The sequence below is a fragment of the Ischnura elegans genome, chromosome 7 (assembly GCF_921293095.1).
Source record: "Ischnura elegans chromosome 7, ioIscEleg1.1, whole genome shotgun sequence".
In the NCBI taxonomy this organism is placed as follows: domain Eukaryota; kingdom Metazoa; phylum Arthropoda; class Insecta; order Odonata; family Coenagrionidae; genus Ischnura; species Ischnura elegans.
The window spans coordinates 10110184-10131543 of record NC_060252.1 but is presented as its reverse complement, the minus strand read 5'-3'; the positions used below and the strand labels follow the sequence as shown (position 1 = coordinate 10131543).

Genomic DNA, 21360 nt, shown 5'->3' with positions numbered 1-21360 from the left:
CATAATATTTTGTGAATAAAGAAAGAAAATATAATAGCACAGAATGTGTGGAGAAGCAAGTCAAAAAAGGAAATGGTTCAAGGAGCTATAAAAATGTAATGAAATGCTATGACATCTAAAACAATACCAGCCAAATAGTGGCGAATACCACTCAACTGTTTCTTTTTGTCATCATTTTTCTTGAGAGGACCGTCCAAAAAGAAATGACTAGATGTATAGATTCTCAAGTAAAAATTTAATAATAACATGAAAAACTACCCTTTTAAAAGTTAAAAGCCTTGATAATCAAGATACTGTAAGGCGATACCCGTATACGCACATACCTTCAATTCAAAAACAAAAAGGCAATAATAATGTAGTAAAAGTTAAAAAAAATGTCGATAGGTACTCACTTTTGACTCTAACTATGACCTCTCCTCGAGCGACCACATCCTCCCTGGATCCTCTGCCGGTTACAGAGCACACATATGATCCACCATCTGCACCCGCCTCGACTTTTGTCAACAACAAAGATCCATTCCCGGGAAAAGACCTATGCCGGAGGAGAGAACCCTGAGGCTGGGCTGCTGGAAGTTGCCGTTTCCGCCGCGCGCGTCGCTCCCATCGCACAGAGCTGATGGGGAATCCCGAGTAGGGGCACTGAAGGAGCAGATCAGATCCCGCCACCGCGGTAATGGGAGGAATCGTTCGGACGCGAGGAGGACCTGCGGTGACAAAAAGAGGGAAAATCAAATCGCTGTCACGTTTTCACATGCTATAATGACGTAATGCTATCACTAAAGAATCACATCATTGAAAGAATTTAAAGTACAATGAATATTAAATGAATTGATACCCAAAATTCTGAATACTACAATAGAGGATTTCCCAATCGGCTGTGGCAGCTTAGGATCGTTGTTTAAAATTGACAACTGCCCACTGCACTGTTACATCTGGCATGTTTGACTTTTGTCTCCTTAACTTACATGGCGAAATACTTGGTCCTTTTATATTCAAGATTCTATATTGATATCGTCCTACCCCTATAATTGTCTTGCACTGTGGATATTTGGCCAAATTAATTTATTTATAACTTTTTAACTAAGAGTTCACATACCATGCAACAGAAAATGTTAAACAAATAGGAAATTATTTTCATGACAAAACTCTTAAATTAAAGGCATACTAAATTTAATTAAAATGATAGGTATATACTTAACGTCCTCAATTTTTTAAATGATTCGTGAGAGTTCTTACGTTCTAAATGAGTATTTCAGGCATATAATCGTACATGGTTATCAAAAAAGTATCATATTTAATTTCACACACTCAGTGATTCAACCCCTAGGTTAGTAGGATGCTGAGGGTGGAGCTCTCCCCAAGAATATTATTTCACAGACTGAAGGTATGGGGACCGTTTCCTTCGCGTTGACAACAGCTCACTCGGAGGATTTTAATAGGGTAGTTTCCTTCATCAAAGAAAACGGAAGGCATTGATTGCCATTCGTCACCCACCATTAGTGTATTCACAATATGCAAATTATTTGGTTTTAGAAATACCGGTTTAGTCGAATGGCAATGGTCAATTTTAACCTCATTTGAAAAAGGCCAGATTGGCGCCCATGCGATGCCACTCCACGTGAGGTTACATGGACCTAGTTTCTATACGAGCAGATAGGATTTTTACATTGTCTGAGATTATCAATGCATGCATGAGGCACAGAGCTCAGGGAAACATCTCTTAATAATCACACATTAAAACTTCCCAAGGTTGGAAAGTTTTCTTCGTTTGATAAGGTATTAATAATCCTTATTTAAGCCAAGCGCTACCAACTAGCAGGGTACTTTGCTACCTGCTAGCATCCTGCGTCGTATCAGCGCTCAAAGCCTCGCTTTAAGGTCATCTCACTTGCGGCAGCGGGAACCAGAACGACGTCACACGGAGAGTTCCCAGCATTCATACTTAGCCGTCGCGTTTTCACGCGCTTGAAAATTTTCACTTTTCATTTAATCACGAAAAATAGATATCGTCATTTAAAAAAACTAAAAGCGTGAAAAACGTACTCCAGGAGTAATAATCTTTCGATTTAGGCAATAAAAAAATAATAGGAAAACAACCCTATTTAGCCATCGATATGTTGTATCAGTGAGGGTGGAATGCTTCTCCTGTATCCTGTATTTGCACCCGACCCGACGATACCCTATTCTAACAACACGAATCTCAAATTCGGCCGGTTTGGGACAGGTATCTTAAGCAAAGCGTAATAGCATGGAAAAAAATAAAATACAAGCAAAAAATAGCTCTTTGTTTGCAAATGGATGCCTCTTTTTCAATCTTATGAACTTTTGGTGTTTAATTTCAGTGTGCAAGTAACAAATATTAATCGTTTTTTTTGGTCTCCTTAATATCTGCTATTTTGTAGATGAGTGTTGTTAGAACTTAGCCATTGATATGTATGTTCATGCTCTTCCTGTACCCTGTATTTGCACCTGACGATGTCGCACAGTGACAAAACTAGTCGATATTAAAATTATTTACGTGAAATCTAAAAGGATTTTTAATTCAACTGGAAACAATTTCACCAAGTCACGCCTCAAACTATCCATTTTTTTCGGATTTGTAAGTGTTTTGGTCGATTCATGCATGAGAAAAAACACGCATGGAAACGTATGAGCGAGAATCAGGTCTGGCAATTTCCTGAACATGTTTTCGCGCATATACGCGGATAGTCGAGTTAGCAAGATCCAATTTTAAAGGAACATCTGTTACCGCGCTTACTCGCACCAAGTATAAGCCTCGTAAACATGCCTTGGCCTGTTAACGCGATGAATCCATTCGCTGGCGGAAATACGCGAGATATTCCGAAAAAAAGTTAAATTATAGGGATAAACAAGTTTTATGCGGAATATTTTTCGTAAGTTCCGATCGCACGTTCTTGTATTCAAATTATGCAATTTTTAAGACACATGAATTCACGCAGGAACCAAAGCAATTACTTTATAACAAAAATTAAGGGAAAGTATCAGATCCATTCGACCTGTCTTTTTCGGATACGCAATTTGGTTACGAGCGAGACTTGACGAAAAAGACAAAATCCGTTCGGTCGAGGAGTGAAGGGAATTTTTAAGTATCTACCTAATACTGCATATATCAAAATTGAAATAATATAGGTTAGTGCAGATAAAAATGAAAACTCTAGTAGTTAGTATATGATTCCGCGTTGAAATGCAGTAGGAACTTATAGTTTGTAAAGTCGTGGAGATATTTTATTAAAATAAAATTTTAACATCACCATCAAAAGTCGTAAATCTTATCCATTCCATTTACATAAACATCCCTTGTATAAACATCCATTTACGCTAGGTCTTTCTATATCACCTCCTGCGAAATATGGAATCAATTGCCATTCGATTAAAAAAATCTAAAAATGTAAGACAATTCAAAAAGAAATATTATGAAATATTGGTACATGTAAATTGAATATTGTAACTTAACTGATTATTGTGCTGATGCTAAAGTCAATAAAATCACATGTATTTATGAGTTTATACGTTTGTCGTGCTGATAATCATATATACATATGTATTTTTTTTGTTCTACCCTGTCATACATTTAGTCGCATTCAATAAAATAAGATGTATATATGAGTTCATACGTTTGTCTTGCTGTTAATTATATATACACATGTATATATTTTGTTCTACTCTGTCATATATTTAGTGCATTCTGTGAAATCGATGTATAATGTAAATCTACTTATTCTTGTAATATGTCTGACTCTATTATACTTATAACCATATATATTCCTAAGGGACAAACTTGTCCCGGAATAATAAATTTCATTTTCTATTCTATTTTAAATCTCAGGATTAATTTGATGCAGCTCTCCATTCCGCTTTCCTAACGTAGAGACGTATTTTTCTCTTTTAAACCCCTAAAAACCGGTCCTATGCATCTCGTTGGGGGCCGTCTCATGCCCGTAGAGTTTATAGAGTATTTATGCCCATGCCCTATACCCGATCCACCTCGACGTCGACGATCGCTTTCATCAAGCCATCATGTCTCATGATGCTGCCGACCAGTGGCGCAGCGAGGGGGATGTTTTGGGGGATAAACCCCCCCCCCCCCAGAGTTCAGAAATTTTTAAAAGTTTCATCCATTTTACATGATTGGATTAATATTACTCACAGAATAGTGTAAATATTAATAAAATATCCCCCCGAAAGCCGTAAAACTCACCATTTTGAACTATTTATTTTGAAATTTTTCTGGAGTGCCCCCGCACCTCCCGCTTACCCTGGCGGGTATTCCACACCCCCAGACACACCAGTATTACTTATGCCTAAACCCCCCCCCCAGCCTTAATTCCTTGCTGCGCCTACTTACTTGTTATCACATTTTTCCGTGTTCTTCTTATAGATGACTTCTCTTTCCTCCTAATCCTCTAATCACTGCCTCATTAATTAGTCGATTTATTTATTTAACTTTCATCATTATTCGGTTGTACCACCGGTTTGAGTCCTTCCACTCTTGACTTCTGCGGAATAAATCCTCGTATCGCTCCAAATACAGAAACATGCTCTAGATGCGTGGCATCTGATGACTGGTTTCCTTACTTCTGTGCTTTTATCATCATCTGTAAATAAGTTTTCCTTTCGTAGAATGCCCTCTCTACCGGGGCCACTCTACTGACAAATTCTGTCTTGCTTCGTCCATCGCTAGTTAATTGGATTCCCAGCAGCAACTCTTTCACATCTTAATAATAATGAAATTGCCAGTTATATTATTATTAGAGATGCGTGAAAATCGCAAATGCGATGTGCGCAAATAAATGCGACATAGATGCGATGACTGGACTTTGGTGATATTTTTACGCAAATTTGCCTTTTCGACAGCAAAATTCGTACATTTCGTGCCGAGCGCAGTTTAAATGCTCCGCCGACACTCACCGCTTAAAGCATGTGAGCGACTGGCCAGCTGCTAGTTGGCTGGGACTCTACGTGGCCGCGAACTACAAGCGGGCGCGGGCAAGCTACACCTCCGCCACTATACGTCCTATTCCTTAATTTAAGTTCTACAACATCATCATTTAAAATATTCTGTATTTTTTCACATAACTGTGTTTCACTACATTTTATCGTCATCTACCTCATTATGAAAATAAAAAAATAGACGCTACAAAATGCGATAAACTGTTAATGAAAGTGCGATAAAATAAAAATGAAAGTGCGATTTTCACGCATCTCTAATTATGATTAATTATGTTATTCCACCAAGTCAAGCCTGAAACGACCACCCTCTTTCACCTCTTCAAGCTTTTACTTTCAGATTTTTGTGTTAATCCTAGTATTCCCCTTTGCTATAAACTAATACACATATATAGCAAATTATTCTTACAAATAAAAATAGTTCCTATAAGTAATATTTCAAATTATAAGAACCACGGATGAGGGAATTAGAGCTTTTATATTAGAAGGAACTGGAAATATGGGTGGCACTAAACGTTTTTCCACTCCACTGGTCTTGCGATCATTGGCAAAATCATGTCTCACGGGTCTTCGTCTCAGCGTATAAAGAAGACTTTTCTTCCACTCTTCTATGGACCTCCTCATAGCTCATTCCATCGAGATCTTTCATCTTCATCATTCTTCCATATCACCAACATTTCGAATTCTTCAAACATTGACTTCTCTGATGCACAAAGGTTAAGAAAACACTTAGCTGTTTCACAAAATAAAATATATTGCGACCAGATGGCCTGGCCAGATGATGATACGCTGTATCGAAACCGGTCGCAATATATTTTATTTTGTGAAACAGCTAAGTGTTTTCTTAACCTTTGTGCATCATGAAGGAGTTTCACCATGTTACGCCAACCACCATCGCATTGACTTCTCTGATGCTGTCATCGTCCATGCCTTTAGGCCATGAAGAAGTGAGCTTAAGGTGTTAGTCTGAATGAGTTATTTTCTTCCAAAAAAGTAAGATGCCTTTGCCACCAAAGCCGTTCAAAAACATTTTATACATTTTAACGATGATATAGGCAATGAGTGTCCCCATGAGTAGAGTGTAGGGCTTCTGGTTGGAGAGTCCCAGGTTCATAAGCCTTCGGGTATCCCTGTGTAAACAAAATACGTACTTGAAGTGCGAGGTGGCCTGAGGAAAGGAACTGGTCCTCCAACCCTTCATGTGTGATATCATACGCCGGTGGCTTAGTCTGAGGAGAGTTGTACCCTCAACTATGCTAAAGAACCTTCGGGTTGCATCAGGGGCGCAGCTAGGAATTAAGGCTAGGGGGGTTTTAGGCACAAGTAATACTGGGGTGTCTGGGGGTGTGGAATACCCGCCAGGGGAAGCGGGGAGGTGCGGGTCACTCCTTCAGAAACATTTCAAGATAAATTTGAGTTCAAAATGGTGAGTTTTACGGCTTTCGGAGGGATATTGTATTAATATTTACACTATTCTGTAAGTAATATTAATCAAATTAAGTAAAACGGATTAAACTTAAAAACGTTTCTGAGCTCTGGGGGGGGGGGGGTTTATCCCCCAATACCCCCCCTCGCTACGCCACTGGGTTACATCACTGCGTGAGTGAGAACCTATCCACCACCGAGTAGTGAACCTGGTAGGGATTAAAGCGCTTATTCGACAACACGGATCTTAGAATAATTATTGGCCTCAGAGTCACCTAGAAATCATGTATTGGAGGGCGAATAAATCTTAAAAGAACCACCCATTGTTTTCTCTTCATACTGCGAGTTCATGCAGTTCCATCTCCATGGCGACAGCGCGACGCGAGGGAATGACTCAAACCACCTAAGGACCTACAGGTTGACTAAGGTCGCGGAAAAAATTTCCAAGTCAACCCTTCCCCACGACTTCAGCGACCGCAACCTCTCGAGAAAACGAGAAAATTGATTTAAAATGAATTAAGTTATCAAAAAAACATGCTGAGAAAAATATATAAGCGCGACCTACGGGCGGACGAAAAAAAATATATTTTTTCTTCCGCGGATAGCCCCGCAGGAAGTCTGGGAATGAAGGCAGAGGTTGTAAAGAGAGAAGAAGAGTTGAGGTAGCCCGCTGAGAGAGACGGGGGGCCAATGAGGATGGACTTATTCAACGTCCGTTTCAAGAAACGGACCAGAATACCCACTGAAGAGCGCCGGATCGAATTCTTTTCCCTCGCTCAAGGGCCACGACACCCCGGGGACAGCAGCATGGCTTGTTAATACGACGGGGATAAAATAAAAAAAGCAAAATAATTACGTGCAAGTTTCGCGGGAAGTGGGAAAAAAGGACACTCCGGGAGTAGACGCATGCGTGAGTCTCCACACAGTTTTTTTGAGCGTTGGACTCGCGTGGCTATTGTGGAAGTGGCGAGCTCGAAAGAGAGTTGGACGAGGCTACGGTGGTCGAATCCGGGGACCCTAATGGACACTCAACTGGTTAAGTGGCAGGGAGGAGAAATACCTTCCCTTCCCCCTTACTCACCAGGGTACGAGGCGATACGGAGTGGCTTGCGTGATGAAAGGAGGGGGAAAAATGGGTCCGAGCGCGTAATTTTAATTTTTTTCATTCACACGGTCAAATCTGGACGTGGAAAAAAAATCACGAAATCGCAGCTAGGGGGAGAGAAGGAGGAAACGACTCAATTGATGCAGGAAAACACACGGAGAGGACGCCACTGTCGCATTATCAAGCGCATGTTGAAATAACGCCCGCCTAATTTACCAGGACGTGAGCGTGGGCGAGATAATAAAACGAAAAGCACATTAATGCGAGCAGAAGCTTTTTATTTTTTAAAGGAAATATTCGGAATGCACCGGAATCGACGTATGACTGGTGAAGTGTTTTTCGAGTAAATTCTATGACATTGCAAGAACCATAGGGATCGAAAGCAATAAAATATCAACTATGTGAAATTCCGAGGTTATAAGAGCCGATATGGCTATTTCAACTACTAGAAAACCAAATTTTTGATCGAGTTTATATTAATATACTTTGCAAAATTCACGCTTTGTAAATATACTTTGGAATCATCACACCAGAAGCCGCACCGTGACGAAACCGTTCGCCCAAAATTATATGTATGTGAAATTTACATCTTCTATATTATTTCTACTGTATAGATACCTTTTTCTCAACTTATACGCGACCAAACTCTACAAATGAGGTACCAAAATGCACAGAATTTATCAGAGAACATACAACGGCATATCTTACTTCCTAAAAATTGCTATTGTTTCCTAAAATTTGTTTTTAAATAATAAAAAAAAACGGTAAATATTCCTGACGTTAACGGCGCAAAAACTGATACATTTGTTCATTTGCAACAATAATACGCATTCTTTAAATAACTTTTATCAAAATGCGGCTGATTCCACATTCAAGTCTCCTGTAGATACGTAAGTATGAGTCAACATGTGCGTTTAACAGAGGATAGTGTAATTACATCCAATGTTGTGTTTAAAGAGGTCCTCTGACCTCAATTTGTACATGAACATTCCAATTAAATTTGTACATAAAACCCTGCCTTTTTTTCTAGATTTTAAAATTAGAAACGCGCCTCTCCCTCTGTGGACCTGCATTGAAAAGAGCTGGGGTAGCCCACTGGGAGCGGGCGCATCACGCTCGTATTTTTTTATTTAAAATGGAGCGATTTCACCCAGTGACGCCTAAAACTATTGAATTTAATCCTATTCAATAGCTAACATTAGCCATGCTTTCATTTAAAGTGGTACTGGAGATGATAATACTTAAGAAGATAAGAATAAACGATTTTAATTAAGTGAAGATTCTGGTAGAAAGCCTGGGTGAAAAAGAAAAATAAAAAGGAAGATTGGATCTGGTAGCTTTTTCCACTTACATTGGAGTAGCAATGGATTTGACAGGTGACATTCTTTTCGGGTACATGCGGCGGTCTCTCCAGAACCATTAGGACCGAGTGGAATTAAATGTAAAAAATAGTGTCCTCTGAATGGGCGAGTAAGATATTTTAACTGTTTTTTAACGAGATTTTTCAAAACATTTATTTGTTAACTGTTAGCCTGGGCCATGTTTAACTTTAAATGGTAGACATTGATAATGATGAACCCTTGGCAGGCCATGATTTTGGTTTCGGAAAATTTCCGAAAAAATTAAAATGGAAAATTAATGGATGAAGACGCTTGTAAGTTATAATCGAATTGCATTGAAATTCACGCGTGGGCGATGAATTATTTTAGTGTCTTTTGATGGTCTTTGGAAAACCATTCATTCCGATAGCGATTAAAAATTTGGAGTGAAGATTTCTTGGGTTTTGCACCGGGTCAGGTCTCCCATATCTTATCCAGCGTTTCGAAAAGCAACTCGCCCGTTATCTTCAGGGATTTAGGAATCCAATGAACGAAAAGTATTGGATTCCTGAATCCCTGAAGACGATGGGCGAGTTGCTCGTCGAAACGTTGGAAAGAGACATGAAAGATCTGATCCAGTGAAAAAACCCGAGAAATCTGCACTGCTATAGTTCGCCGGAAAAGAATCAAACACAACCAAAACAGGGAATGATGGACCTCTGACAACCAATAGTTTTGATTTAGGAAAAATTCGAAGGTTTATAACGTATCAATTGAATGTTAACAGTTGGCTAAATAATACCCAGTACAATAACTACTGTGGATCCTTTCGCAAGATGGCAATTTATTCATTAACCAACCGATGTTTGAAAATAGCTCACAAGATCAGACTGCTTACTAAAATTATATCGGCCAAAATGCAACTTCATCCTCCACTACAAGACATATTAGCTGCATTTCAAGCCGGTGCATTTACGAGTCTACAAAATCAATCAGTACTCTCATTAAAACCGTAAGAAACTCTTCGTAAGATAAACTGACCAAAACAGTTATTAAGAGCAATGGGATGATAATGTTTGAGAGCTATATTAGCCACTGAATTGAAGCTGGAATATGTTGGAGGTTGTATCATAACTGAGATGCGTCATAAAAAATTGAAATCGGACTCCTTAAAATGGATGATAATGTACGACGTCATAGCACGGAAATAAAGCTTTATAATTATCATTAAGTTAGTATTATTTGTTCAAAACGTAACACTTTGATTTGCTAAAAATGCAGTGATTTCCAACGGCGAAGGAAAATACTATGTGAAAATCGGCCATAGCAAAAGCAATATCACATGCCATATAAATTCACTTCTCAGGGCCCTTGGGATATCGTAGTAGTCATCTCTGGACCCATCTGGTGTCATTACAAAGCTCAGAGTTACAAAAGGTAATTTTCACGGCATTTCTACAAATAAATGGGGCGTCAGCTGACAACCCGAAAGTGGCTCCTGCCCATGTATAATAAACCAATCTCTTTCATTAGCATGGGAAACGCTTTAAAATGTACCGGCGTCAAAGCCAGAGGGTGAAAGTGTGGAATGCACAAACAGAGACGGGCCAAAATACGTTACATTGAAAACGCAGACCTTGAAAGGCAAAGTTAATGGATTGCTCTCGCCCGAAATGCCGATGGAAATATTTAAAGCCGAAACTAGGCAGAAAACTCGGGTCCGTTACCAAAACCATCGAATATGGGATCACCGGACGCGGAAACAAACAAGGCACGAATCCACACGTTCGCATTTTTTTATTTCTCCCCGAAAAAAAGAGCCAATCTGAGCCGCATTACGGCCGCGGAATTGAAAGGCCCCCGATGCTAATTATGCGAGATGGGATGGAGGAAAATTTTATGCCGATCGGTGGTGATGATGAACGTACGTGGATAGACGTGAAATGTGAACGAGGGGGAGTGGAGTTCGAACCAATGGCAAAAGTGCGTAGATCCATAATTAACCTTCCGCGTACCACCCACTGGCAGGAGGAATGAATATGTGAGTGTATAAAAGAAACAAAACGCAAACCACGCTGCGTGATTGGCGGGAGTACAGAATAGGGTGGGCGAGTAACTTGCCTCGTCTGACAAATAATTATCCGCCCGACCAAAAGTAGCCCTCAATGAGAGCGAGCGGGAACATTATTGCGATGGAGAAGTATTAATATGGCGTCGAGCACAGCGGGAAGTGAGCCAGATTAGTATAAAAAAAGAAAAATGAAAAAAAAAAAACAAAAAATGACGAGATTCGAGCTTGTTTTGGCACCTAATGGGGTTGGCTGCGTTCGTTATAAAAAACACGCAAGAAAAACACCATGTCCGGAAGAGCAAGTTAAAAAAAATAAAATGATACAGAAATCGACAAGCAACGAAGTCAAACACAAACTACTACAGGCGGCGTCGCATCTTTCCTTCCGAAAACAAAATCATCAGCCTCGCACTCACTATTCCCTCACGCACACAAAAGAAGTACGAGCGCGCGCAATCTGGATAATAACGACGCACGGCCGATCCCCTTTTGTCTTCCACGCACTTTCCGTTTCCTCTTGATACCAGCGCCACTTCCCCATCCCACGTCTCGGTATCACAAAACGGAACTATACTCCCCCATTCACGCGAACCTCTCCACCTCACTCTTAAAGCCGTTTTCCATTTGCCGAATTTTGAACATCCTCGGTGCTTAAGGCCATTACTCCCGCATTGCATCCCTAGTAAATTCAGCCGGGGCGCATTCGTGGAGGCACAGGACGGTAGGGTTTTCGAGGGCGTACGCATTGACTGCTATACTCTCGCAAGTAGTTAGTAATTATGGCGATACCCTCACAAAACGAAGTAAATGTTAAGCTTCGTTTATTTGGTATTTTCCGCGTCGATTGATTTCGTTGGCTAGAGTTACATCAGCGTAATATCTGGCCGTCTGCCTTCACAAGAGCTGTGGATATTTTTCACGCAGGGAGCCAGAAATCCTATTTTAAACACATTTGAGATACACACAAAAAAAATGCTCTTTTGACTCTGCAAAAAATCCATGACTATGGCCATTTCTGAGCAAAAATAGTTAAAATATTAGGAAAATACTGAGTCTGCATCAAAGATAAAAGAAAAATGTCGGGAAGAAGTTTCTAATCCCATGAAAGACAATTGAGATAACATTTCGTAAATACAGCCAACATGTACTTAAGGTTTTTACCGAAGTAATTATTCACAATGAATGAAAAAGTCCGGTACAAAATATGAATGGCAAGTTTTGGATCATTATTTGGTCAATTAACACCTAATAATAGCATTTCTTCAGTGAAAGCGATACTTTCATTCAATATGAAGCATCGGAATACTTACTTGAAAAAGGTATTGACTTACACGACTTAAATACTATGTTGTCACAGGTAGACGGTTTAAATTACCAAGCATTCATTATAAATGAGCTATGATAGACCCAAAATTAGTTGGAATATCAATGAGCTTAGTAGATCCATGAATATCAGGAAATGGCTATGCGGGCGGATGTAATGTCATAATAAAGATTACAGAGCTGAAGTGGCTAGTGCATAATTTCACTCAATTATTTTTCTTAATTATACACGATGTTGTTGTCTCTTTTAACTTATTTATTCAACTGCACTGGTAACTAGTCAACAACTTTTTCTTACCCTTGACAACCCTTTGCTTATTTATAAACTTCAACACTTGATTTTGTTGATTTAAATTAATATTTCGTTAAAATAATTACTATTAACTTCAACAGTGCGCTGTCGTCTCATCTCATGTTGGGGATTGCAGGTATAATGGAAATATTTTGATGGATATTCGACCCCTACTTTGAATATGCATAGAGAGTACTTGAGGTGAATTCGTCGGATTCAATGTTAGCAGGAGGTACTCTCTGCATATTTTGTGACGAGCTGACTAATGGCTACGTCAGGTTTTAGTCCACTCTTTTAATCCGACTTAACAATGTAAATAATCACCAAGTCCTCTGCTAGTTTTAAGGATTTGAATCCTTTGCATATTCTTGATTAAGTTTAACTCACCTCGCTATGGCCAGATAATTTTTAAAATACTGGCATAACGTCACTATCTTGAGCATGCTTCATCTTTATAATGATGCGTCGAGCCATCAGAGCATTTTAATTCCCTTAGCCGAAAGGAAGAGAGGCTCAGAAAAGAGTTCTAAATTTTAATGCAAAGGAAAAATTTAAGCATCGTGAGAACACACCACTCTAAATTGGTAACCAATGCAAATTAACTAATTTAACCAATTCTCATGCAAAATATCGATTAAGAACAAATCCCCAGAAATTTTTATTCGAACATATAAATGAACGGAGAGTAAGCCCATTGTGAGGTAGACAAAAGCTATTCGGCGAAACAGAAAACGTCATAAAATGGAAATATTTTCCTATTTAAGTAATTAACAATACCATTGTCATCACGCTTCTTCGTGAAATTGATGGAAGGTCATAGTAACTTATCGGGTGATTCACAAAAATTAAAATATAACGGTTATCTAAAAATTAAGACTGATGTCAAATGCGGCACTTTGAGAAAATCAGAAAAAAATATTTTCTCCAGAGTATCACAGTTTGATCTCTGATTTTCACTGACCACAAATTTCAAAATCACTGGTTTTTATTTCCTCTAAATTTTAATTCTTCTTATTTTAAGATTAGCCGGATGTTATAACTTTATATTATCTCTATTACTAATTGGGCAAAAAAATAATTTCGAATTATATTACGTCCCCCACCTTTGTAGTTTAAATGCTCATGGACGTACTATTATCAAGTGTTCAGGCTTCACTTGGTGGAATCACATGTCTATAGTACAAAATTACGCACTTTTTAATATTCCACAAAACTTTATTATTCCAACACTTGGTTTCAGCTGCTATAGGTAGTCATTATCAAGGCGATCAAATAATTATCGGTCAGAATAATTAAGTTTTGCGGGACATTACCAAGTGAGTTATTTCGCACTATAGACGTAATATTACGTCTCTAACCCATTAAGTGTTAAGAACGTGACGGCAATTTTTTTCTTTTCTCCTTAAAGTGTGCCCCTGAGCATCACAAACCCCCCCTGGAAAAGCGCCCAAACCCCCTATAATCCTATCCCCGGAACCTCGTCACCTCTCGAGAATCAGAAGAGAGAGAAAATGGGAGCCACTCACGGCTCCATTAATTCTTTTCCACGCATTCGCAGACGCGCGTGATATAAGGGGGGGGGGGTATTTCGGTGGGGCGGGGGATTCACGGAACTTAAGGGGGCTAACCACCACGGCGAAAAGGGTCGCTGCAGGCCATCACGATTTCCCATTGCGTCGCTCAATCTTGGCTACACAATGCAATAAAAATGTTCTGTTTATTTTAAGCTAATCGTCGAGGGATAGGTGGATGTCATAAGCATAAATGAAGAACTTTAATGAAATATATGGAGAAAGTAAAGGAGGATGTGATAGAAAAGAATTACGTAGTCGTGAAAAAATAAGGTGATTGAAGAATTGAGTGAGGAGCTGATTAAAAACATTCTTAGGAATGCGGATAAAATTTTCTTGGGATTTCCACCGGGTTGAATTCTCCATTTTAGCCAACGTTTCGAGGTCCAACTCTGGCGCCATCCTCAAAGCTGCTGAACGTCGTTTTATTTGTTTTCTGGTTGCTAACTTGAAAACTAATCAAAAAATAAAACGACATTCAGCAGTTCTAAGGATGAGTCCCGAGTATGGGCTCGAAACTTTGACTAAAATGGAGAATTTAACCTGGTGGAAATCCCGAGAAAATTTTGCCGACATTATCCGCCGGGAAAGCATAAAGTCTTATTTCATTTTTAGGAATGTTGACCAATGACGCGGCGATGGTGAAGAAAAAATGACTTCAGTCATATCATTGTTCACAACAAAGGAAGAAATTCGAGATGAAAAAACTATTTGGCTTAGCCGGGATCTTGCGAGTCAAGTATGCTACCAGTCACACCACTACATCTTCTTCCAAACTAAACCAAATTAATTTTTATGGCGAATTTCATCCGCCAATTCAAAATTTAAATCAAGTTGAGCCAGTCTCTTATCCACAATGCTTTTCTAAGGACTTTTATCACTCATTACTTTAAAGTTGAGGCATCATAATCCTGACTATATGTGCAAGTAATGAAGAAATTAAAGCATATTATCAATGGCCTTGGAATTGCAAAAATCGTATTACAGTAGTTATACTCGTCAGACGCTTGGAACGTCAACATCGCCAAAAGCTATTAGAAAAAGTTGAGTTCGCCTTTTTGCCTACTGTATGGTGAGTGGCTTAACTTAATTCCATGGTTGATTAACTTGGTTCCATGAGGATTTCGGTATTAACGATATCGGGGGCGGAGCAAGCAAAGAACCTAACCTGAAAAGGTAATGAATTAATTCAGTCACCACATTGATTACACCAAGGACAAAATGAGAGATGAAAAAAACCATTAGTTAAACCAGAAAAAACCCAATTGCTAGCAAAGTATGAAACCAGTAACACCAATAAGCCATCCTCTTTCAAACTGCCCCAAATGACTTTTTTATAGCAAATTTCATCTTTGACGAATTTGTACCTGTGTGCGTGACTTTGCTTTAGATAATTCACTTGATTTCTTTATGAATCACATTCACACATTTTAGCGTTGAAGTTTAAGAAGAATTATCTTATAAATAACATTTTCCCCAGGTTAGTAACATGAGTTCAGCAGCTGCGACCGCAAAACTTAAAATATTACGCCATAACAGCAAATATTGGTCCTATATTTTCGATTGTAAACAGGATTTATTACTCCATTTATGAATAAAAGCTATGTTATTTAAAATTTTAGCGTACAAACATGTATCCTCTTCCACTAAGTTTCTAAATGGAAACATCCGAAAATCTAAAGGAAGTTTAATTGAAGTTTTCAACTTCCACGATCATATCTTGACGTGAATAACTATGGTAACTTAAAGATATCTCTGTATTCACGACCAATATTCTCGGTGAAAAATATTCCCGCCATATGTTGCGGGAAGATAAAAAAAATCAGATTTATTATAAACGAAATAACGAAAATTAATAAAATAAGAAGAACTAAGCGTGATGGTGTGGAACTGTTCCTTATTGAAAGAAAAACAATCAATTTTCCACGATTATAAACTTTTATTCCCGACCTAAGTTACCTATCTAAAGTTAACAAAAATGTATGAATTGAATGCACAACACGCGACTTTGAACTATATTTTACATTGAAGGGGATGCAGTAACATCGAAACCTAGGTCGTGAGTAAAAGTTTATAATCGTGGAAAATTGAACGCGTTTCCTTCAAAAGCGAAAATTAAATATTCGCTGATTTATTACTGTACACGGTAAAAGAAGACTCTTATAGCCAGGGGCAGATCCAGGATTTTTTTCTGGGAGGGGCACAAGAGTCTGACAGGTCTTCTCATATTTGAAATTAAAAACAAAAAAAAATGTAGAAAATATTATCTTTTTTGTATGAAAGGTATTAATAATAAATAAGGTGGTCAAGACTCCGTAATGCACAAAAAAAAACGAACTTAATGATAGCCGTATTAAAAATCCTGTCCATTTTTTAAGCATCACGGGAGCACGCCATCCCATTAATTCTCCTATGCATATGGCCTCCTACTTATGAAGTCTTCTTCAAACGTTTTTAGAGTGTCACTCAGGTGGAAGTTTAACGTGACTTAAGGATTTGCACGAAATTTTCAAGTCAGAATCGGGAAATTAGTTTTTATTTCTCTCATGATCGCGCACATTCCTCAATTATGGAACACGCAAAACCATTGGATACCCTTGAAAAAATATCAGTCGCGTCCTTTATAGGCAGTAAATACAACTCAAGGATAGGAAAATAAAAATCTTCCGCCTACATCATTTTATTTCCGATCAATATTCAGTGCATCGGAAACTTCCAATTCAGCAGACTGTTTTCATCCTTCATCAGAAGGGAAGAAAGAATGAATGCGATGGGCACAGAGATTCGTCCCTTGATGGAGAAAATTCGAGCCAATTCCAGGAGCGGCCTGTTCATAACTCAAAACGGAAACAATCGCAACCGGTGGACTGTTTAGCTTTCTCATCAGCGGGAAATCGAAGGAAAATTAATGGAGCGACGTCGTCATGCCCCGAAGTCGAATCGTGGAGCGCTAAATAGTTGCACTCATTACTCGGACATCAGGACGACTACAAATCTGCTTCCATCGAATCCCTCCCTCTCTCTCTCTCTCTCGCCATCAATTCCAGCAAAGAAATAAAAAAAATAACGACCGTTTTTGAAGATTTTTTTTTGCCGAGTGACATCCCAAGTAATCAAGATTTTCTTTCATTAGCATGGATCAGTATCGTTCGTCTCCCGACAAATCCCAAATGTTTCCCAAAAAAAGGGAGATCAATACGATTGGGAAAAATAATGAAAAAAAAACCAACCGCAAGTATCGATTTTCATTTTCATTGATTAGCTCTCTTGAGTGTTCAAAGCGACGGCAAACGCGATTTCACCCACGGAAGCTCCGGCATGATTGGTATTCTAGCGTATCAAACGCCTTCAGTATTCAAGATAAATAAAAAATAATTTGCGTAACCAAGAGGAGTATTTTGAAAAAAAAACTTAATTTACAATTGGAAAGTATATGGATCCTATATTAAGTATCTAGGTTTATTTAGGGCTTATTAACCTCCCAAAACCTAATATATGCCACAAAGATCTAATGGGAGCAAATATATGCATTTAAAGCTAAAGAATTCAGTCAAAAAAATTCAGAAAATTCAGAAAAAAATGGAATTCAGTCTCTAAAAAAGGAATTCAGTCAAAATCCACATTTATTAGCTATAAATCCAGGCATTGCGCATATTCGCCTCAATGCATAAGAAGAATTACACGTAAGAGTTTTTAAAATACCTAATACTATTTTATTTACTACAGAAATGTTCATATTCCCTCTAGATGGGCTAAAAGAGAAATAAAAATAGACTTAATTCAGACCTATCGTACCTAATTAGGTCGTACCAGCATTCAACGGCAAGTAGAGTTTTCGTAAAAATGCAATGGTGGTTGACGGTCATACTTGCTTTTGTTTTCTAATCGCTGATGGGAGGGAGTTTCTGTGAACAATCATTGTAATCTATCCGACACCGAATAATTGCACCAATCAATGGCTGCATAATTTGTAAATAAACCGAGGATTACGACTCACACTCTGAATGAAAGTATGAAAAACAAAAACATTGAAAAGAAGCAGTCCAAAGAAAATTATATTGCAAAGTGTGAATACTAAATGAGACTGGTTGAAGTTGTGAACAGAATATGAAATTATGGTAATTAGACGGGCGAAAAGTCACCAGAAAGTTTCGAAAGATGGGATTAACTTAGCCAGGAAAAGGATACAGAAATGAACGAGGGGATTAAAACATGGAAGGCACACTAAAAGAGTAAAGAAGGCACTAAGGGAAGGAAATGACTAAATTAAATATATGTATATTAAATGGGTAAAAGCATGGGGATTATCAGATATTATTTATTTGGGAGGTCAAATGCCTAGGGTTTGGGAGTAATTTGAAATGATAATTCACAATAAAAATAATTTTTCATATAAAACAACTTTTTTGTCGCGAAATAAAAATGATACTGTTAAATATTGGTTTAATCAGTTTTCAATGAAGTTTAATGCAAAAAAATGTTATTTTGACCATATCATTCTTGTTCTTTGAAATGATCGCAACGCTGCCATCGGGTGGCAATTTTTTGAACTAATGCTCATAGTAAATTTCGATTAAAAATATAAATACAGTTAAAATCATAATAAACGTATTAGAATATTGCATTATCATCTGGTTGTGAGCTATCCTGAAAATTACAGTTTGATAGCTAATCGGAAAGTGGGTTGAAATTGAAGTAGAAAGATTTCATCCGGACGAAATGACAAACGACGACGAGGTTATAAAAGCTTTATAAAATAATCAACACAAAACATTGTTTCTAAGAATTGAGGAGGATAAATAACATATAAATAAGGTATTTTAAAATTTCGAACATTTTTATTGAGGTAAATCGGGGAGCTTGAAAAACATCTTGAAACACAATTTTTAACCCCAAATATTGGATGAGTGCCCCCTGAACCTCGGTGGTGGCGCACGTGGATTAATGAAGTTTTGGCCCTAAAGCACTACAATTCGATTGAAGCGTATCAGAGGAGACCATCTTCATAAAGATGATAACCGATCTAGCATTTCAATGCCGCCATTTTGTGCTGGATATAATATTTAAGCCGAGGAGAGATTTTCACCGAGTTTACTTAGTTGAACCAAATTATTTTCTCTACAATGATTTTTTACGCATTTTTACCACGCTTTACGTTCTTTTAAGCTGAGGCATCATGATTTGTATATAAAAAAGGGTACACATTTATGACCAAGTAACGACGAAAGAAAAGCACATTTTATATGGTCTCAGAATTGTAAAAATCGTAGTACAGTAGTTATGCTCGCCTACGCTTGGAGCGCTACCATCGCCAGTCAACAAAACTTGAGTTAGTCTTGTCATGGGCGTACTCAGCGGGAGGCAGCAGGGGGAAGCTTCCCCCCCCCCCCCACAGAGGCAAAAGTAAATTAAGTTCAATACGAAAGTTTTGAACAAATTTTCTTTAAATCCAAGAAAATTGATATTAGTATAAAACATAGAATTGAAATGGAAATATTTGTTTTACGAATAAAGCGCTGTAATAATTTTCTTGAATTTTTTTTCTCCTTAACCTTTTCTTTATCACAACTTAAACGACCACGGAATGCCCCCTCTTAGTTTCGATCCTGAGTACGCCCTTGAGTCTAGTCGCTACTGTATATACCGTGGCTTTACCTAAGGCTTCATATTGATTTCGGCATTAATGATTCCAGAGTAGGAGCAAGTATGGGAACCTAAAAGGCTGAGGCAAAGACGAGAGGAAAGGAGGCTGTGGGACTTCTGGAAAGGGTGTGGAAAGTGGAATTGGATGGCAAGGCTAGTTGAATTCTCATGAAAGAGGTGGAAAAGCGAAGGGTAAGATCATCTCGGGGAGACGCGACTAGAGGAAAATTACAAAGCTGAACATGAGTGATGATTCCGCGAAGCGATGACAATAAATTCCGCTCGGCGTGACTAATAAATGCGTGAACACACGCCGGCGACGAGCGCGCAATGTCAAGTGCACGACCATTTGCTTCCACACACGTCCACGTTCCCCATTACCCGGCCGCGCGGCGTGAAGGCCCCCTGGCGGCAGAGAGGCAAACAACTCGCCACGTTATTAATTGCCAAGGTTGCCGGCAACGTCGCTACTGTAGCTCCGGACAACATTTTTTTAAATTTATTTTTATTTGGACGTTTTATTCCGCTAAATGCATCTTCTTTTTTTATTTAGCTACGAATGTAAATACACGTTTAGTTGTACACGACAGAGCAATTCCGTCCCATTATTTCCTGCCGTGCAGTATTATTCCACAATTTACATCGCAAAATGTTCAGGCCCTAATAGAACATCTGCTGCTCAGAGCGAAAACGTTGCGTTTCAATTTACACGGTAGAAATTGAGATACCGTCCAAGTCGCCTGATTAGAGAACGCAGAAATAATTTTCCTCATCAATTTATTTTCTTATATTTTTGAACTAATCGCGCAATGAATATTTACCTATCGCAGATTAATAGGTGGAAAATTGCCTTTATTGGAGCGAGGTTGGAACTAAAATTTTCCTTATCTCACCGTGGGAGTGCATGAAAGGAAATGCTCAATTTGTAAATAATACAGTTATGATAAAATATAAAAATCTTCAGGCAAAACTATGAAGGCGATCATACTAGATGCAGGCATGGGATTAAAATTTTGAATAAAAATTCAAAGATAAGCCTTGTTTAGTACCCACAAATGCAAATATGAGACTTTATCCAAATTAAATACAACGTAATTTTTCGTAAAAAGCTGGTATTATTTCATAAAAAATATAAGGCCGCAGGTCAATTTTGATCGGATGCTTTTCAGAAAAACGCAATATTCCATTGGACAACATATTATTTTAAGACACTTCAATTACGAAACTAATACAGGAAAAGAAACATGCAGAGTATTTAAAAATAAATTCGTTGATAAATGATTAACCATGATTAACACACAAATGGTAATATCCACACTACTTTATTAACACTTAACGACCAACGACTTAATGGTTTCGACACTTTATGTAATTTTTGTTGAAAATTAAACAAAGTGTCGAAACCATTGTCGGCCGTTAAATGTTAAATAAAATAGTGTGGAAATTACCGTTTGTGCGTTAATCATGGATATACGTAGCATTATTCCACAAAATTAAGCCTGGAACGATTTTATACGTTCGGTGATAAATGTTTCGGATTTTTTCTTTTACTAAATAAGTAAGAATCTTCTCATCGTCATAAGTTGGCATTTGGCTGTTAAACAGTAATCCAATCAGTGAATGCCTTCCATGCCAGTGAGAAG

The 21360-nt window shown here is 38.3% G+C and overlaps 1 protein-coding gene across 3 annotated transcripts in view; it reads right to left on the bottom strand.

Moving 5' to 3' along the window:
* Positions 1 to 21360, bottom strand: part of LOC124162188 (Down syndrome cell adhesion molecule-like protein Dscam2) — an 833647-nt gene that overhangs the window by 45089 nt on the left and 767198 nt on the right. For all 3 annotated transcript variants that reach the window (XM_046538622.1, XM_046538623.1, XM_046538624.1), the window contains exon 12: positions 393 to 704. In XM_046538622.1, coding sequence (XP_046394578.1) covers positions 393 to 704 — 312 coding nt within the window. The remainder of the gene's footprint in view (positions 1 to 392; positions 705 to 21360) is intronic.